Source organism: Sciurus carolinensis, chromosome 10, assembly GCF_902686445.1.
Source record: "Sciurus carolinensis chromosome 10, mSciCar1.2, whole genome shotgun sequence".
Classification (NCBI taxonomy): Eukaryota; Metazoa; Chordata; class Mammalia; order Rodentia; family Sciuridae; genus Sciurus; species Sciurus carolinensis.
The window spans coordinates 140,890,991-140,911,828 of record NC_062222.1 but is presented as its reverse complement, the minus strand read 5'-3'; the positions used below and the strand labels follow the sequence as shown (position 1 = coordinate 140,911,828).

The following is a 20,838-nucleotide window of genomic DNA, read 5'->3' as shown; positions in this document are numbered from 1 at the left end:
GTCACAGTGCAAAAATATGTTTACACATGTGTTATTACTTCAAAATAAAAGAGGCACATGCCTTGAATTCTACATTAGTTAGAATTGTTTAATTTTGTGTTATAAAGGTTCATAATAAAATGCAGAACTAGCTAAGAATGTCAGTTATCCCAGACAGCCTCAGCCTAGTTTTTTGCTTGTTACGACTTACGAGCACTGTCTCAGATGTGTTAACATCTTAGACAATTTGTCTTCAAGAAGAAATACTGATATGCTACTGTTATCTGAAGTCATATTTCCTTTGGTTCTGCAGTTCTGCCTCTTTCTGTTCCAGGACCCCACATGACATCTAGCCATCGTGTCTCCATAGATTCTTCTTGAGGGTAAACAGTTTCTCTGAGCCTTTCTTGTTCTTATGACCTTGACAGTGTTGAGAGGATGTGTCAAGTATTTTTTAGATTGTTCTCCACTAGGGTTTCCTCCCTCTCCTTATGTTTTGACTGGGGCTGTGGGTTTCGGGAAGCAGATCACAGAGTTGGAGAGCTGCTCTATCATCTCAGGCCCTTGAGATGACTTGTCATGCTAGTACTGACTGTGCTCACCTGGCTGGGGCAGTGCCTTTCAGGTTTCTCACTGTGAAGTTACTGTTCTCTGCAAGGCACATTGTCTGTGTTCTTCTGGAGGAAATCAATATGCAGTTAAGGAGCAGGGAGTTAGCTCTACCTCCTTGATGGCTGAGTGCTTCAATTATCTGGAATTCTGCACAAGAGGTTTCTAGTCAACCCTACTTATTTATCAGTTCGGTCATTTATTTGTGCAGTGTAGACACCTGGGTAGTTACCTTCAGCTGCTGTTTGTTTTTTGATTCTATAGTATTTTCTTGCTCAATTCATTCCTGCTTTAGCCATTGGGAACTCTTTCCATTGTCTCCTGTTGTCCTTTAACATATTTTCCCTTTTTGTCCCAAAGTTTTCTTTCTGCTACTTGAAGATTACCCTGACTCATATATTTACTGTCTCAGTCCTAGTGTCAGCTACTTCTTCAAAGAGCCTTGACTCCTTTTATTAGAGTGGTATTTAAAACTTTCATCTGACAACTGAATGTATTCATTGCATCTTGACCCTCACAACTGACCATACAAAGAAGTGATATGTATTTTCTAATCTATACACACCCTCTGATTATAACTATGTTCATGTGGAACCATCTGAATGTATTAAGCTAAACATGAGTTTATAATTATCTGTAGTCAGTGGATTCTAATCCATTAAGCCATAAATCATTCTGCCTTCACCTCTTGCTTATCTGTAACTTCTCACACCAGCAGTGAAAACCCTTGCTCATAACTTCTTCTTTGTAATTAATTCATTGTTCCATTATGACCAATGAATTCATTATTGTTCCAGATAACAGTTTGTGACACAATAAGAAACACACAAGTGTTTTAGGAACATCTTGTTCTTTGACCTCAGTTCCTTGAACAGAGCTTCTAAATGCTGCAGAATCTCCTGGGTTATAGGAGGGATTTTTGCTTTAATAAAGACTCTTGGTGGGCTCTAGGGAGCTTCAGAATGGAGGATGGTCACAAGAAAGACCAAGTGGTGATTAAAATCTTAGAACTTTCAGTCCCGCACTCTATCCTCTGGGGAAAGAAGTTGGAGATTGAATTCATAATCCATCATACCTATATGATTAAGTCTCCATAAAAGTCTCTAAAAGGAGTGGTTCATGGCAAATTTGTTGATGTCTTTGCTATTTTCTATTTTGTTGAAATATAGATTTTTCAAAGTAGCGTCTCATTGTTATGTATCTCAGTGGTGTCTGTCATGATATTTCCTTTTTCATCATGAATTTTAGTAATTAAGAGTTTTCTCTCTTCTTTGTTAGTTTGTTAGTATAAGGGTTTGTCTATTTTGTTTACTTTTTAAAGAACCAACTTTTTGTTTTGTCAATTTTTTAAATTCTTTTGTTTCAATTTCATTGATTTCAGCTCTGATTTTAATTATTTCCTGTCTTCCACTATTTTTGCTGTTATTCTATTCTTTTTCTAGGACTTCAAGCTGTAATGTTAGGTCATTTAGTTGTTGACTTTCCATTCTTTTCTTGAATGTGCTCCATGCAATGAATTTTCCTCTTAGTACTGCTTTCATAGTATCCCAGAAATTTTCATATGTTGTATCATTGTTCTCATTTACCTCTAAGAATTCTTTTATCTCCTCCCTGATGTTTTCTGTTATCCATGTTTCATTCAATAGCATATTATTTAGTCACCAGGTGTTGGAGTAATTTATTTATTTTGTCATTGATTTCTACTTTCATTCCATTATGATCTGATAGAACACAAGGCAGTATCTCTATTTTTTTTTTTTTTTTTTTTTTTGCATTTCCTAAGGGCTGCTCTGTGGCATAACACATGGTCTATTTTCGAGAAGGTTCCATGTGCTGGTGAGAAGAAAGTGAATCTGCTCGTTGATGGATGGAATATTCTATATATGTCCATTAAGTCTAGGTTATTGATTGTGTTATTGAGTTCTATGGTTTCTTTGTTTGGTTTTTGTTTGGAAGATCTATCCAGTAGTGACAGCGGTATGTTAAAGTCACCCAGAATTTTTGTGTTGTGGTCTATTTGATTCCTGAAATTGAGAAGGATTTGTTTGATGTACAGGGATGTACCATTGTTTGTGGCATAAATATTTACTATCGTTATGTCTTCCTGATTTATGGTTCCCTTAAGCAGTATGAAATGTCCTTCTTTATCCCTTCTGACTAACTTTGAAGTCCACTTTATCTGATATAAGGATGGAAACCCCCACTTTTTTACTGAGTCCATGTGCATGGTAGGTTTTTTTCCCATCCTTTCACCTTTAGTCTGTGGATGTCTTTTTCTATGAGATGAGTCTCTTGAAGGCAGTATATTGTTGGGTCTTTCTTTTTAATTCATTCTGCCAGTCTGTGTCTTTTGATTGAGGAGTTTAGGCCCTTATATAATTTGTATTCCCAGTCATTTGGGTTCATTTTTGTTTTTTAACTTGACTTGGTTTCTCCTTTGATTGGATTTTTCTTTAAGGTAGTTTCTCATTTTGCTGTCCTATATTGTTGTTTTTCATTTCCTCCTCATGGAATATTTTGTTGAGAATATTCTGTAGCGCAGGCTTTCTATTTGTAAATTCTTTTAACTTTTGTTCATCATGGAAAGATTTTATTAGGATTCTTGGTTGGCAACCATGTTCTTTCAGAGCTTGAAATATGTTGTTCCAGGCCCTTCTAGCTTTTAGAGTCTGGGTTGAGAAATCTGCTGATATTCGTATTGGTTTCCCCCTATATGTAATCTGATGCTTTTCTCTCACAGTCTTCAAAATCCTATCTTTATTTTGAATGTTAGACATTTTCATTATAATGTGCCTTGGTGTGGATCTGTTGTGGTTTTGTGTATTTGGTGTTCTGTAAGCCTCTTGTATTTGATTTTCCATTTCATTCTTCAGGCTTGGGAAATTTTCTGATATTTCATTGAATAGGTTGTTCATTCCTTTGGTTTGTATCTCTGTGCCTTCCTCAATCCCAATAATTCTTAAATTTGGTCTTTTCATGATGTCCCATAGTTCTTAGAGATTCTATTCATGATTTCTTACCATCTTCTCTGTTTGGACAACTTTATTTTCAAGATTAAATATTTTGTCTTCATTGTCTGAGATTTGTCTCCCAAGTGGTCTTGTCCTTTGGTGATGCTTTTCATTGAGTTTTTATTTGGTTTATTGTTTCCTTCATTTCAAGGATTTCTGTTTTTTTTTTTTTTTTGTTGTTGTTGTTGTTGTTGTTTTGAGAATCTCTATCTCTTTGTTGAAATGATCTTTTGCTTCCTGCAGTTGCTCTTTCAACTGCTTATCGGTATTATCATTCATTGCCTGCATTTGCTCTCTTATCTCATCCTTTGCTTCACGAATCATCTTAATCATGTATATTCTGAAGTCCTTTTCTGATATTCCTTCTACCATACTGTCACTGGATTCTATTAATATAGAATCTAGGTTTGTTTGGATCATTTTCTTCCCTTGTTTTTTTCATGTTGTTCATGTATCTTCCCCTCTAGCAGTGCACATCTGGGATATTGCAGATTCCCCCCTCTAGGCTTATAGTGGCCCTATAGGTTTCCTAAACCTTTTCTTTAAAGGGGAGATCAATATTAGCAGTGCCCAAAGCAGACACTAAGCAATCCTAGAGCAAATAGCTCCTATGAGGACATTAACAATATTGTCACAATAAACAGAATGACTTCAATTATTATCTTCAGTATAGCAAACAGATTTGTAATAAGGTCTGCAGTTTCTAATGGAGAGCAAAGAGGATGAGGAGGGGTGTAGGATGTAGCTGTTAATGGGATAAGAATATACAGAAGTTCTAGATAATAGAAAGGGTGAGAGTATAATCAAAAGAAGTTGGTTGTTAGGATGCAAAAATGGAGAAAGAGACTCTGAGGGAAGAGGTAAACAAAAGGAAAAGAGAGCAAGAAAAGTAAAGAAATAAAAACTTAAAATTGTTCAATAAGGAGAAAAAAGAAAATCTACACTCTAACATATAGTATTCAAACCTCCCAGTCTTCAGTAGCCTGATGCAGGAGAGGTACCTGACAATGAGCTGCCGGTCTCCAGCAGGCATCTCAGGATGGGATTTACCCCACTTGAAGATGGGAGATATGACTTCCAGGATTATCTAAGATGGCCGCTCTGGCTTCCAAATGTGTTGGCAAATGGGGAGCTGCAACTCAGGGTGTGGGCGGGGTTGGCTGGAGGTCCTGGAGGCGGGGTGTGGTTGGTCAGGAAGGGGTCCTGCAGGTGGGGTGTGTTTGGTCTGGTTGCGGGATCCTGGAGGTTGGGTGCAGTCAGTCTGGGGGTCCTGGTGGCAGGGATCAGTCAGTCAATGTGAGGGCCCCAGAGGCAGGGAGTGATTGGTCGGGCTGATGGATCCTGGAGACAGGGCTCAGTCAGTCTGGTCAGGGGTCCTATGGGGCCTGGCCGTTGTCTCAAAATGGTGGCAGCCATGTGTAATCAAACCTGTAGATACTGTGGCAGTGAACTTCCAGGCAACAGCAGGCATCTGGTGCTCCACTGGTGGTTGGCGATCAGTTTGCTGACTGCTGTCGGACATCAGGAGGTGATCCTCAGGCAGTGGGTGATGGGTAGGTGAAAGGCAGGCGATAGACAGGCAAGAGGCAGGCAAATGGCAAATGGTACCTGACAGTGAGAAATCTGCACTCAAAAAAGGCATCGATATGCTGACTGACTGCAGGTGATCACCGTAGACAAATGGGGTAAATAGCAGGGGATCAGTAAGCAGCAAAAACTACCTCACCAAGGGACTCAAAATATTAAACAGGCCAATCGTCACAGAACTTATAATGATGCTGAGATTCACTGCAAAAGACTCCAGGACCATTGGGGGTCACAACTATGTGAAATGAGTCTTTGCAAATCCTAATTTCATCTAAAATGGTCCAGATGTAGAAAAATAAAGGGGGCTTTTTCAACTCATCTTTGTATACTATCCAAGCCTGGCATAGTCAAGAGTTCATCAGATTTGGGGGTGGTGATTTCTACACAACAGACATTATTTTCTCTGCTGCTAATATGCTGTGACTTTCTCAAAGAAAAAGTTATTTTACTTCATTAAAGTCACAGAATATTGAGAAATTCTGGATTTTGCATAAAAAAGTCTTTATAGTTCAATAATGCTGCAAATGTTAACATGCCCGCTTTTCAATTTTTCAACTGTCACTCTATACTTTTAACACTGTAAGGAAAATGAATCATCAAACCATCAGTAATGGTGTGAAGGACCCATCCCTGGGCTCAGGAATGACTCTGAGGTGTCTCCCTGACTCCCAACGCGTCTCAAGACTGCTCCTTCCTCCATGCCAGGTTTTCACCCAGAATCAGTGTGCTGAGGAGCCATCATAGCCTCAGTGGAGGGGTGCTTTCCTAAAATAATCCTTGCCAAATTAGGTGAGAAAACCAGGCACACATAAAGGCTCCCTCCAAAAACATCTCCAGCATGCCAATGTCCCTGGACAGGCAAAATCAACAGAAATGTGCGGTTGACCATGACTTTTTTATGTTCCACAATGTATTTAGCATTTCTATTTGAAAATTTCTGTCCACTGTATCAAGTGTTTTCTGTCCATTAAAAATTCTGATATACAAAAATATTGTACTTTGCTTAAAACTGGTAACATTGAACATTAACAAAATTTACTCTGTGTACTGAGTTGTCCCTCCCTGATGAAAGTATCCCCAAATTCATTTCTCCAGTTTCTCTGAAACTTCCATACACCAACTTAGGGATGAAAGGAGGCAATATAAGTTTTTTTCTCTTGTGTGGATTTTCTGATAAACAGTGACTAGTAACTCTGCCCAGATTTTCCACATTCAAAAAGTCAATTTTGTTGTAATGCAAACAGACCACACATGCAATGGCTCAACAGTAAGTATTTATTTCTCACTAATGCAAAGTACAAAGGGAAATTCTGGGGTAGGTTTAGAGATCTCTGCTCTCCTCAATCAATTCCTTGTCTCAAATCGCAGTGGCCTTCTCCTGCCAACAGCTCCCAGTGCCACCCTGAGGTCATCTGGACTTCAGTCCCACACGGTATGGGAAATTAGGAAGCACTACATAGTCACCAGTTCCTAGAACTGGGCATGACCTCCACATCCCTCTGGACAGAGCTCGTGTTCAGTACACAACAATAACGCTGAGAAGCATGGGCTCAGTGTGTGTCCAGCTGGAAGGAGAGTAGGCTGGGAACACGCCTGCTTGCCATGCAGGGCTCCTCGGTGGAAGTCCTCTGAGGCTTGCTGAGATGTGCTCTGCAATGGCTGTCACTTCTCTCCTGTGCGTTCTCTGATGCCTACCAAGGTCAGATTTCCTACGGAAAGATTCCCCACATTCTTTACGCACAGGTTTCTACCTTGTGTGAGTTCTCTGGTGCCTGCTGAGGTGTGACTTCTGGCAAAAGGTCTTCCTACATGCGTCACATCCATAGGGCTTCTCTCCTGTGTGGGTCCTCTGGTGCACAGTGAGGACGGACTTCTGGTAGAAAGACTTCCCACATTTGCTACATCCATAGGGCTTCTCCCCCGTGTGGGTCCTCTGATGAACAGTGAGGTCTGACTTCTGGTAGAAAGACTTTCCGCACTCCTTACATTCGTAGGGCTTCTCTCCAGTGTGGGTTCTCTGGTGAACAGTGAGTTTTGACTTCTGATAGAAAGTTTTCCCACACTCATCACATTCATAGGGCTTCTCTCCTGTATGAGTCCTCTGGTGCACAGTGAGGTCTGACTTCTTGTAGAAAGACTTCCCACACTCCTTACATTCATAGGGTTTCTCTCCAGTGTGGGTTCTCTGATGTAAAATGAGGTCTGACTTCTGGTTGAAAGACTTCCCGCATTTGCTGCATTCATAAGGCTTCTCTCCCGTGTGCGTCCTCTGATGCCGGCTCAGGTTTGACTTCTGGTTGAAAGACTTCCTGCACTCGTCACACTCATAGGGCTTCTCCCCTGTGTGGGTCCTCTGGTGCACAGTGAGGTCAGACCTGCGGTAGAAAGACTTCCCGCACTCGTGACACTCATGGGGCTTCTCCCCTGCATGAGCTCTGGGCTGTAAAGTGAGGTCTGGCTTCCGGCAGAGAGACCGAGCACCTGAGTCACACTCACAGGGCTCCTGTGTGTGTGTCCTCTGCTGTGTCATGAAGGGCTTCTCACATTCACTGCACACCAAGGGTTTCATTCTCTGGAGTTGAGTGAGCATGGGCTTGATGGAGAGGGTCTTCCCGCAGACCCCACACTCACAAGCTCTCCTTCCCACCTGGGTTATCTCCCGGACACCAAGGGCAAACTGACCGAAGCCCTCTGCACAGGAACTATATTTGCAGGAGGGCTCTCCCAGGTGAACCCTTTCCTGGATGAAGAGTATCGTCCCTGGGCTGCAGGCCCCACCTTCTCTGCCATGTGCAAGGTCCTGCCGCATCGCCTGAACCTCATGATGTGGATCAAGATGCTCAGGGTACCTGAGAGGCTTTCCAGCCATGCCCTCCCCTACATGCACGGCATCAGGCTCACCAGGGAGAAGCATGTTCCGATATACAACAAGCTCTTCTGTCCTCATGCCTAAATAGTTCCCATTACTTAAAATCAGCTCTGAAATCTGGCTTGAGCTCAAATTAAATGTTCTTTGTAATTCAACTCTCTCCTCTGCTGCACTGGTGATCAGAACTTGCCACAGATGTCTGTCTCTACTCTCCTGGCTGGTCTCAATAAGATCCTCCACTTTCTGGATATCTGAAATGATCAACAACATAAAAACATGCCAATGAAGCACACTTAGGCATTTCTTATGGAATACTCAAATAAAGGTATGAAGTTTCTTTGTATCCTAGTGGCATACTGAATTAAAATATCAAAAATAGGTATGGATGTATGATAAGTATATGCCTTTTCTCCCTTGTAAGTTGATGTAACAAGCAGTACTGGTAAATTTTACTATGCTAAATCCTCTTTTTCTCTGCCTCTTTGAGTTTTCTGTCTTTTTAATATCTGAGGAAATATTTAATCAAAATATCTAACCACTGGCTGGCTATATGTTGAGTGTTTCTCTGCCATTTGTTTTTCCGTTTGTCTGTTTTTTTCTTAGTAACTGTTCATTACGTGACACTTCTTTTCTCATCCTTTAGCTTTGAAGATGATAGTTCCCAGGGTCTGCAACCACAGAGCCAACAGGGCCGTTTGTCACCTGAGCAGCAGTGCTCCTAGGGGCAAGGTTCTGTTCCTACGTTTGTTTAGTCTTCACCGCTCTGTGGGGGAACAGCTACAAGGCATCTGTGGGGTCTTTAACCTAGACGAAGACAATGTCCACCACAGCCTAGCTCAACCTGACATCCTCAGCTTCTCAGAGCCATGACAGGCAGAGTCGACACCCGGTGCCACCTTGGGCACTCCCTCCCTGCTGATCTAGAGGTTCTGTTTCTGCAACCCAGGCTGTGTTGCCACCTCTGAGAAGTCTTCTGGCTGGGACCACAGTCCTGGCACTCTCCCATTTCCAGAGCATGTTCTCTCCTGGTTTCATAGGAAATGGCCTCTCTTGCACGTATTTCACTCTCCCTGTTGTTTTCGTATGTCCCACAAAGAGAAAGGGAAAATGGTCACTTCAAACTCCACTCCCAAACAGAAACTTGAGCCCTCAACACAACATCCTTGGTTCACCTGGCCTGGAAACCCAGATCTCTCCTCCCAACTGGGAAAGACTGTGGGAGGAGCTCAATGGCCCGTGTTGGCTGGGCTCTGCCCCTCCCGGCCCCCTGCCCAGGTGTGCTGACTCACCTGAGAGGCTCTGGTCTGGGGGCTCTTCTGCCAGCCATGGCTCTGCTCCTTGCTCCAGCTTGATGATCGCCTCAGGTCTGGGGATGCAGTGCCCTGCTGGGGAAAGAGTGCAGGACTTTAGCCTATGCTGGGTCATCCTCAGCATCATAGAATCTCCTGTCCTGTACACAAAACTGGCTCCTGGGTTTCCTTTGTTTCTTTGCTACCTAGATGACCTTTATAAGTAATAGCTCTTGACTTTTTTTTTTTTTAAATATTGCTTTTAGTTGTTAATGGATCTTTTATTCCTTTATTTATATGCAGTGCTGAGAATCGAACCAGTGCCTCACACACAGTAGGCAAGCACTCTACTGCTGAGCTACAACCCCAGTCCAGCTCTTGACTTTAAATCACAGCTTTAAACTACTGGTTTCCAAAGTCATATCTCCAGTACTGATATGCACTCTACATTACGTGTTGAATTTGGAAAATTACCTCCTCAAAATTAAGCTATCCCAAAGTAAACTATAATCTCTCTAAAACTGCCTCCCCTTGGGACCCTTCCCCAAATACATCCCACTCCCGCTGCCTTATCCTGGCAAAACATTTTTTGGTGGTTCTTATCTCACAAGTACAACTACATATATTTGGTTTTTCTTTCTCAGGAAAAAAAAAAAAATTAAGTTCTTTAAAAGGAGACACGTGTGTTTAATTACTGCTGTTATTCCCACAGCCACCAAACACCAGCACCTGTGAGTTATCTCCCTGGCAAGCACTGAAAGAACCAGTGAATGTCATGATAGATGCCTAGGGGGACAGTCCTGAAGTGTGAAGGGAAAAGAGCAACTGAGGCTTTAGAGAAGTTTGCTGAGAAAAAAGTCCATGAGCCATGGGATGGGGGATGGACACAGGGGAGCCACCTGTGAAGACTATATAGTGCAGGTGTCTGATGCAGGTGTGGCACCAGGGGAAAGGCCACGTGTAGCTCGCTTGGCCCATGTTAGCTGGGCTCTGCCCCTCCCGGCGCCCTGCCCAGGTGTGCTGACTCACCTGGGAGGCTCTGGTCTGGGGGCTCTTCTGCCACCCATGGCTCTGCTCCTTGCTCCAGCTTGATGATCGCCTCAGGTTTGGGGATGCAGTGCCCTGCTGGGGAAAAGAGTGCAGGACTTTGGCCACACTGCTACTTTGGGTCCTCTGAGGAATGACAACAGTATTGCTTCAGGAGGGCAATGAAGAGGCCAGTCTGAACCTTTGTTAGGGTGACACATTCTTCAAGGGTGGAACCCTACGCCCCAGCACCAGTAAGCCCTGTGAGTGCTCACACTTCCTCAGAACAAACTGTTGCTCCTGACAATACTGAGACCTTCACTCACCCAAGGACTCCAGACTGCTATAGGTCTCTAGCATCACATCCCTGTACAAGGTTCTCTGAGCTTCATCCAGGTCCTGCCATTCCTCCCAGCTGAAGTCCACAGCCACATCCTCAAATGACACCAAGCCCTGCAACAGAACATGCCTCTAATTCAAGTGATCAGCAACAGTTCATGAGAACACGAAGTCTGGGAGTTCATTCTGTGTGTATGTGAACATGCTCTGTAGGCCACTCCATGGGAGAAAGAAAGTCATAGCAGAAACATCCTGCCCACTACTAAACCTGCCACATGTAGCTTCCCTTGCAGATCTGGAAATGCCCTGTTGCCAGGGACAGATATGGAAACCCCTCTCCCATGAGCTTCTGATCTCCTATGAGGACTTTAAATGTAAATGCATGCTGGACTAGTGTATTCAGCTAATTCAGACATGACTGTAATGGAAATCAGGGTAACATGGAAGTCGGAAAACAACGTTTTTCTGTATCATCAGACTGCTCTCCACCGAAGATCCAGAGTACCGATCTTCCCCATGAATGTGTTATGAACACAGGGCAGCAACAGTCCAGTCCTGAAACCATGCAGGACACAGCATGTGAACAGAACTGCAAAGGGCAGTGTCCAGGTGAGCAACCCTGGCCTTTGCAGTGTTCAAGGAGCTGGTTGTGGGGTGTTCTTCATTTAACACTTGACTCCCATAAAAAAAAAATACCTGTGCTCACTGTTATTAGTAAATTACCTACAGAATAACACATGCTCAAAGGCATCCTTATATTTCCCTCCTAAATCCACAAGTTTGTGTGCACTTGAAAGTGAATACAGGGTATAAACAATGAGAGGCCAGCAAAAGGAAGTTATGTGCCCAGATTTGCATTTTAACACTGACTCCTGAAAGGAGAATTAGGGAAGGGCTTCAAAAGGAGAGTCAGGGGAAGAACCACATGACAGACCACCCACAGTAGGACACAGAGAAGAATAAAGAACAGGGAAGCAATCCTGGAACAGTGATGAAAACAAAAGAAATGGCAGACACAAAAGTTGATACTAACTGCTGTTCAGGGGTGAAGAGGTTGTTTGCCACCAGGTGTCTGTATGGGTGGCTCCGTAGATGCTGGTGCTGTCAACTAAAAGTGGGTAAAAGGCCCAAGAATCTGATGCACAGATGTGGTAGACACATGGTGCTGAAGCTTCTGCATCATCATGGGTATGTCCAGCTGGCAGTGGACATGTGAACCAAGTGCAGGGAACTTGAAACTGAAGGCAAACGTCCAGGGAACAGCAGGGGTTCAGAGGCAGCTGAAGCCAAGAGAGTAACAGCATGCTAAGAAGAGTCTCAGAATCAAAGGAGAAAAGGCATGAGTGTAGAACTTGAGGGGTACTTGTGTTCACTGACAGAGAGAACACCCATGACAGTTGAGAAGGAATGTGTAAGGCTTACTCCAGCATCAAGGAAAAGCTCAATACTGAGAATCTTACTTTAGCACTTCAGAGCTCATGACAAACACTGTGACTCAGGAGGCTAAGGCAGGAGGATGGCTGAACCCAGGAGTCCAAGACCAGCCTGGGCAAAGGCCCCATCTCAAAAAAGATTACTGTGATCATCACACAGACAACACTGAGGCACAAAAGCTGCAGCTCTGCTGGGTCAGGACCTCAGACAGTGAAGTTCAGGCTGAGGCAACAACCACAAAGCTGAGGGGGACAGGCAAGTCATGGGAGTGTGTGAGCTAAAGAATACAAGCCACCAGCTCAGTACACAAGACCCACTGGAGTACTGGCCAACTCACATACTCAGGAAACCACAAAGGAGACCACAAGAAACTGATTCTAAAACTAAGTTGCAGAAGGATCAGGAGAGGAGGAAGGGGAGCAAGGGAAATGCTGGAGACTGAATTAGAACAAATTATATTCCATGCTTCTGTGATTATGTCAAAACGTAGCCTAATGTTACATATAACTAAAAGGAATCAATTAAAAAAAAATCAGCAAAAGAGATAGAGAATCAGCTACTGATCTCTGTAAGGAATGCATAGTTTGGATTTTGAATTCACTGCCTTGGAGAACAAAAATCACACTTCCAGAGAATTAAGCAGTATCCACAAACTCTAAGGTTTTTAACACCCAGGATAAAACTCAGAATCACTGTGCAGATAAAGAAATTGGAAGAGGTGTAGAGGGGAAAAATCCCCAGAAACAAACCACAGTTCACCCAGCTGTTGCGAGACAAGACTGCTCAGTCACCTAGGACCATCTTCATATCAAGGAAGACACAAAGGAGGACCAGCAGTTGAAAAAAGAAACCAAAAGAAAATGTAAAGTCTATACCCACAAAACCATTACAAAACCAGAATGGAAGTTTACTGATGGATTTAGCAGCAGATTGGAAAAGGCAAAAGAAAACAACAGAACCTGAAGATGGTCAATAGACATTTTCTAAACTTTATTAAAAAAAAGAAGAAGAAGAAGAAAATAGAGGCTCAGAAAACAGTGTGGAAGTTAATTTCAAAAGTAAACAAGAACAGAACACAAAATGTGTTTAGAAACAATGGCTAAAACCTTCTCAAATGCTGTGAAAAACAGCAGTTTACAGGCTCAAGACACTCAATCTCCCATCATCAGGTCAAAAACTACCTGGGCATGTCACAGTGGAACTAATGAGACTCAAAGAAAAAAGAAGAGTGTGAAAGCAGTCAAAGAAAAGACAGCCACTGCATGCCTGGGACAGCCACATGTGAGCAATGGCCAATTCCTCATCATGGGAAAGACATCTGCCCAGTGCTGACAGAAAACACGCAATCCCACACCCAAAGGATCTATCCTAAAGACAAAGTGAATTAAAGACATTTTCAGATAAAAACAACTAAGATGATTCACTGCCAACAAACCTATTCTGCAAGAGTGCCAAGGTGTTCTGAAGGCTGCAAGAGATGGCCCCAAGAACTGACTTAAATGAACTGAGAAGGATTAGGGTCAAAGAAAATGGGAAATAGGTACACGACATGATGGACTATAGTAACTTTTCCTCTTCTTTTTTTATTTCTTTTTTTGGTATCAGGGATTGATCCCAGGGTGCCTAACCACTGAGCCACATCCCCAGCCCTTTTTATATTTTTTAGTTTTGAGACAGGGCCTCACTACATTGGTCAGGGACTTGCTTAATAGCTAAGGCTGGCTCTGAACTTGCAATCCTCCTACCTCAGCCTCCCCAGCCACTGGAATTACAGGTGTGCTCCACTGCACCCAGCACTTTTCTTAATCTCTTTTAAAGATATATGATTGCTCAAGCAAAATTACTACAACATATAGGTAACTCCTAATGTATGCAGATTCAGCATGTAACAACACATGTGCAAAAACAAAAGCAGAAAGGACAGGGAACCATTCCATTGAAAAGTACCTGCATTTTTAAAAAATTGTTGACAGGCCTTTTATTTTACTCATTTATTTATATGCTGAGAATTGAACCCAATGCCTCACACAAGCCAGGCAAGTGCTCTACCACTGAGCCACAACCCCAGCCCAAAGCACTGCATTTTTAAGGGAAGCTATGCTGAAACACTATAGGTATGACAAACTGAAGATCCTCAAACAATAGTGAACTAAGTACAGCACAATGGTTTCCCATGGCTGCCATACCAAAGAATCAGACCCAGGGGTTCAGGCAATAGCAGTTTTCCTAAACTGTGGTGGTGGAGCTACAGGCTGGGGCTTCTGAAGCTTCAGTTCTACCTGAGGATGGTCTTTCCTCTGCATGGAGACACCCTCATCTCTCTCTTGTGAGTAAACTAGAACAACAAGCTTAGTGGCCACACATAAAAACATTAACAAGCTTTCCAATGTATACAGCAGGCTCTTCCTATGGGTTCTGCATCTGCACATTCAACCAATTTCAGATAAAAATTTGAAAAAAAATTACCTCTGTACTGAACCAGTGGAGTTTTTTAAAACTGTCATTATTCCCGAACAAGCAGTATAAATTAAAACTATTTACACAGCATTTAAATTGCATTAAGTATTATAGCAATTTAGAGATAAAGTGTATGAGATGACATGCAAGGTTATATGCAAATACTACAGCATTTTATGTAAGGTAAGATTTTGGTACCTGTGGGGGTTTCTGGAACCTGTGCCCCACAGACACCAAGGGAAGACTACACTAATAATACCTGGTTAACCCAAAAGAAGACAGGAAAGAGGAAACAAAGAAATATCAGATGAGAGAAACAGAAAATAGTAAAATGGTAGTGCTAAATCATCATACTAATGGTTTAATGTAAACAGAGTTAAGTACTTAAGACAGAGACTCTTGGACTTGACAAAAAAATAGACTCAGCAATATGCTCTCCACAAAGATAATTTAGATATAAAGACATGAAAACAAATAAATAAATATAGACACTGACTGAAAGTAAAAGGGTGGAAAAATACACTATGCGAAAACTAAAAACAAAGTTCAAGTAGAGCTACCAGAGGAAACAAACTTCAATACAAAACACATGAGCAGTTATGAATGCGTGTGCACCCCCCAAAAAAAGTCTCTTAGGATGTGGAAAAAAAAAAAAAAAAAAAAAAAAAGGTCACAGAACTTAAGAGGGAAATCAAACCCTCCACCGTATGGCTGGGAATCAGTACACCTTGTGGTAACTGATGGGACAACCAGACAATACATGAATGGCACCATGCTGACCTGATACCCAGACAGAGAAGACAAGCCTTAAGATGGAAATCCTGAATGTGCTCCCTGCTCACATGGAACTAAATTAGGAAATCAAAACAAAAACAAAAAGAAAAGAAAAGAAAAAAAAAAAGAAGAGTTTCACCTAAAAACTAAGTGGCGTGAAAGAAGAGAGCACAGGGAAATAAAAGTGCACCTGGAACAAAACGTCCTGAGATTGGCACTCATGCAGGTCAAAGGCAGCTAGAGCTCTTCCCCTCCTTGAGGTGGGAACAAGGCCCCTGGCAGGTGGACTCTACACCTGCACAGTTGGCTTAGTCACAGAATGTAGCACAGCTCAAACAATATTGTAAAAGTTAGAGATTAAAGACTTGCCTCAACACAAGAGGCAGCGTGTTAAAGTTCAGGCTCTCTGAATAAAGGGACAATCACCTCACACGTTATATTGTAAAAACAAACTATAACTGTGAATTTTAAATGTTAAAAAAAAACATAGGGAAGAAACTTCATGACACCAGATTTAGCAATTCTTTCTTGGATCGTACACCAAAAGCACAAGTAACAAAAACCAGGTAAATTGAACTATACAAAATTAAAATCTTTTGTGCATCAAAGGACACTATCAATAGAACAAAAAGATAATCAATGGAATGGGAGAAAATATTTGCAATCACATATAAGAGATTAATATTCAGAACATGTAAAACAAAATCCTACAACTCAAAAAACAAAACAAAACAAAACAAAAACAACAACAAAAACCTTTTGTTTTAGTCAGCTTTTTCACTGCTATGACTACAAGACCCAACCAGAACAACGTTTAGAGGAGGAAAAGTTTACTTAGGGGCTCACAGTTTCAGGGGTGTCAACTTATAGACAGCGGACTCCATTCCTTGGGGATCAAGGTGAGGCTGAACAAGGATACAGAAGAATGTGGCAGAGGGAAGCAGCTCAGATGACTGGGAAGCAGAAAGCCAGACTCCACTCACAGATACAAGTATGTACCTCAAAGCCACGCCCCCAATGCCAATCTCCCCCAACCACACCCTACCTACCTTCAGTTACCACTCAGTTAATACCCATCAGGGGATTAATTCACTGATTGGGTTAAGACTCTCACAACCCAATCATTTCTTCTCTGCACTTTCTTGCATTGTCTCACATGTGAGCTTTTGGAGGACACCTCACATCCAAACCATAACACCCTGATTTAAAAATGAGCAAAGGATTGAATAGGTATTTCTACAACTAATACACACAAATGTTTGATGTAGCAGTCATCAGAAAAATGCAAATTAAAATTACAATGAAGCCTAGGGTGCCTCTGGCATAGCGGCAAAGAAGTACCCAACGGGAAGTTGAACCTATGGTCTAATGGCTGGGAAAAGGTCCAAGCTGGAAATAGGAATATCAAATCAGAGGGACAAATCAGTCAAGGAAATGCAAGAGTAAGCGGAATGGGGCCTCAGATGGGGCATTTGGAGGGGGAAAAAAAAGGCAGAAAAATTCAGGGAAGTAGAAAAGAAATCACAAGAGATCACAGAAGAAAATAACAAGTGGATTTTCTAAAAGAACATGGACAGAGGTCTTAAATACGGCAAAAATTCAAGAGAAGAGTCAATGGGTCTGACTACAATTTAGGTTACTGGTAAGCATTTATCAAAATGAACTAAGACTTCATTGACTGGTTTAAGGTACAAATGAGCAGTGGGAATATACATCAGAAAATACAACTTTGCAGCTAGCAGCATACCTTACAGTTACACAAGTTGACAGAAACATGCAGACAGTTATTTTACCACATATGGTCAATTGAATCCTCCAGGTCATCCGAAAGCTGTCTGGGATCAACTATTTTAGCAATTCCAATAAAACCTCATTAAGGTAGCTAAATGTGACCAATGAAGACAGTGTTTCTGACCTTGGGTCCAGCAAGTCTTCACATCCCAGGAGAAGTCAGCATACTCAACTCTTCAGTTTTGTTGAATTATGTAACAATTGTGCCTTCCCTTTTTGCATGACATCAGAAAGACCAGAGACATATGTATGCACTCAACTCGAAGGTCTTATAATCTGCTGAAGGTACATGCCAACTTTATCTTATTTGTATACATTTCCTAGAGGCTGAATCTCACTTTTCTACTTCTCAGATTCCATAAAGGTAATTAAATACAATGTAAAACAAAATGAAGAAACATCTCACCAGAGATTTATCCATTTTTGGTTGCTCCTGGAAATGCACAGAAGACTCTGGAAACATAGCTTGGAGAAGTGATGAATGGAGTGGAGTCATGGAGGACTGATTTGGCTTTGTCCTAGATTCTCCTGTTCAACACACTACAGAGGAGCTGGAACACAAAATTTTAAAAAGCCTCTCTATAGGAGAAAGCCCTCTGTGTCTCAAGTATAGGCACCAAAGTTCTCACTAAAGACATACCCACAAGCACACCAATTGGTATGTATTAGAAACAGGATTCATTTGGGGTTACTTAAAACAACTATTACCTACAGATTTAGCAGCAAATTAACATTTCCCAAAGAAATAATAGCTTAAACAAAAGGAAGACATTATGACTTCACTAAAACTGTTATAGAAATGTATTTCAGATGTGAACTATTATCCTATTAATACAGGGATACTCCATGGGACTCCACGTGAGCATTCCTACCACATCCCTTGCTTTTGAATACTTAAGCTTCACGAAAAGTATGCATGTTGCAACCCAACATTCTGTACCCATGATTATATAGGAAAAACATACATAATATATGCTTCTTGTAGTAAGTACACTGTTCCAGTAGTGGTTCCCAACACATTTCCTTGCATCCAAGCACTCATACAGTACTGCTGGATAAACCTGGACTCTGTCATTTGACTGCTTTGGCCAACGGGACATCAGGAAATCTCTCTCTCTCTCTCACTCACACACACAGGTTTGAAGAGTTTGCCTACTGGTGCTGGCCTCCTTGGACAAAGTCATGTTGTAAAGAAGCCAAGGGCCAGCACAAATTACTAGCTATGCAAGTGAAATAAGCTTAAGGTAAGCAGTCTCAGTCGACACACCAAAGGACCAAAACCTCATGTGTGATCCAGGCAATACTAGCGCAAAACTTCCAGCTGAATTCATTCCAAAATGTGGATCCACAGAACTTTGAAACAATAAAATGAGTATTTTTGCCAGTATGTGTCAGTCGGTTAGGGTTAGCAAATGCTTATATATCTAATCATTCAGAACTCATTTTTTAAGAGAAAATCTTAAAATACAATCAAGTGAACTGCATGGCCACCTGTGCAAGTATTGAAAATCAAAAGCAATGTCAACTGCAAGGACTTCAGTGAGACTATTGGTGCTAATGGAGGTCACCTAAAGGTTTAGAAAGTAAATGTCTGCATATCAATAGACTATGTTTTAAGTTTTGCTGCATCATAAGAGTTTGTTACATGTTCAGTGTCCCTTATTCTAAATAATTGAGATCAGAAGTGTTGCAGATTTCAGAGTTTTTAGGATTTTTGGAACATCTGCATAGATTTTTAACAGTTGTATCCCTAGTCCAAAACAGCTTCAAATTTTAGATTTTTGCATTAAGGATGCCTAATCTATACTTAAAAGATGGCACTGTAGCATATTTAATCTTTGAAATTGGTTTGAAGAAGTGTGATTCAGCATAATTTTCCCATTTTAAGTAATGGAATAGGCTCATTTTATTACTGAATTCATGATTTTCAAAAGCAGATCAATTACATTAAATGGGAAACACTTGTGTTAGCAACTTTAAGGTCGTAATACACAAGAAGTGCTAGGGATAAAAAAAAAGACACGTTTGTTGTTGTTGTTTGTTTGTTTTTGGTGCTGGGGATTAGAACCCAGGGCCTTGTGCATGCAAGGCAAGCACTCTACCAACTAAGCCATATCCCCACCCCCAAAAAGACACGTTTGAGGCAATGTGTTAAAAGCACTGTTTGTGCTACATGGACTTCAGTTTCACACACACACACACAATCTCAACGGTGAGAAAAAAAAAAAAAACACTAGTTGTTTTGACTAAATTTGTAGCAAAATTAATATTTTACCTAAAACGTCAGAATGCTTAACATTTACACCTCATGTGATCCTGTGTGAGGCCCATCACCTCAGATCCAATTATTTCATTTTCATATAAGGCAGAAGGACCCTGGCAAGTCCTTCCTGAGCTATCAGGAAGAACCATCAGGACAGAGGGAGCACCTACACATCTCTACATGCCAGTTTTGTTGACAGACTAGTTTTGAAAGAGCTAAGATTCTGGAAACAATGGGGACAGGGACTGGAGAAACTAGAATGTGGTTAGAGAGCATCGCAGCCAGATCCTCTCTGGCGCAACAGGGTATCCCTCTACTCCAGACCACACCCCTATGCCCCCTCCAATAAGTAACATTTGCTAGGCCCTGACATCTTTCGGCCCAGCTCACCTCTCCCTCCTGAAGGCTGGTCCAAACCTTCCAAGAGCACCTTGTGGGTGAGAGTTTCAGATGAGGGACCACCCCAACCTCGAGCACTCTGAGTAGGAGCGCCAACTGCTTAGGTCATGCAGAGCTAGGATTTCCCCTCCCTGGGGCTGCCCTGCTCTTAAGTGCTAGGGAGACGGTTCAGACCCAGGGGTGCTCTTTCGGGTAGGATTCCTATCCATAGGGCGCCCTCCTTCAAGCTTTGCCACACCTACTTAAATCCCAAGAACACAGGGCCATTCCAATCTCCCGCGTACAATCTTCTGTAAACTCAAACCAAGAGCCCTAGGCGGGCTACCCGGTGCCGGGGGCGCGGGGAATACAACTGCCACAGAGCAGGACTGCAAACCCACACTTCCCCACCCCCTGGGAATTGGGGGGCCGTTCGTTAGGATGGCTGCCAGGCTCATCTTACAGACCGGTAAATTGAAGGTCGCCCCGTGGAGGCCCACCCGGCCCGCTTGCGGAGTCCTGAACCAGCTTCCCACAAAGGAGGCACGCAGGGCCTCCGGCCGCGCGGACCCCGGCAAGGCTGTTACCACAACACGTTCGCAGGCGCCGCGGGCCCGCGCCCGCCCCGAGGAACCCACGGAGCGTCGCCTAGGGGCGGCCCCGGCGGCTCGCACCTGCACGTCATGCCGCGCCTTCGACCCATCCACGTTTCCTCTGCCCGCATAGCCCCAACCTTCCGACAAGCCGCGTCGGAGAGCCGCAGGGACCGGAACTTCCGGGCGGAAGACGCCGGGCGTGGGCGGGGCGACGCACGCGCAGGAGGAAACCCGAGCGCTCCCAGGTCGAGGGCGGCCTCTCGCGAGAAGAGACCCTTCCCACGAGCTTCTGCGCCGTGGGCGGGCGCCGCCGGAGAGCGCGGGTTGCCTCTGGGAACGGAGGCTTCGCAGCGCGGCGGGCAGTGTGCACACCGGGATCAGGAGGGAGTCTTGCGAAGTCCGAGCGATGGCCCCGGGCGGGCGGAGCCTCGGGGCG

The 20,838-nt window shown here is 42.9% G+C and overlaps 1 protein-coding gene across 7 annotated transcripts; it reads right to left on the bottom strand.

Annotated features, from left to right (window-relative positions):
* Positions 1–6,069: 6,069 nt before the first annotated feature.
* LOC124994990 (zinc finger protein 717-like) lies at positions 6,070–20,584 on the bottom strand. 7 transcript variants are annotated; one of them, XM_047567364.1, is made up of 7 exons: positions 20,481–20,584; positions 17,572–17,716; positions 10,697–10,823; positions 10,374–10,466; positions 9,345–9,440; positions 9,015–9,125; positions 6,070–8,306 (listed from the first exon to the last, which is right to left on the bottom strand). In XM_047567364.1, exons 2-7 carry the CDS (start codon positions 17,659–17,661, stop codon positions 6,934–6,936), a joined length of 1,890 nt encoding a protein of 629 aa, XP_047423320.1. In that variant the 5' UTR covers positions 17,662–17,716; positions 20,481–20,584; the 3' UTR covers positions 6,070–6,933. The 7 variants fall into 7 exon arrangements, with proteins under 7 accessions (XP_047423320.1, XP_047423321.1, XP_047423317.1 ...); XM_047567365.1 differs by having other exon boundaries at positions 9,345–9,437; XM_047567361.1 differs by having other exon boundaries at positions 6,071–8,306; positions 10,374–10,469.
* Between the last annotated feature and the right edge of the window lie 254 nt (positions 20,585–20,838).

Bases quoted from the DNA above. Each gene is read 5' to 3' on its own strand.
- LOC124994990 (XM_047567361.1), bottom strand. From the start codon at position 17,661: ATGACTCCACTCCATTCATCACTTCTCCAAGCTATGTTTCCAGAGTCT. The intron at 9,441-10,373 runs GTGAGTCAGCAC...CTCTTTCCCCAG, and splicing joins CCCAGACCAGAGCCTCCCAG to CAGGGCACTGCATCCCCAGA. The intron at 8,307-9,014 runs GTGGCAACACAG...TGATCATTTCAG, and splicing joins AGCCAGAAGACTTCTCAGAG to ATATCCAGAAAGTGGAGGAT.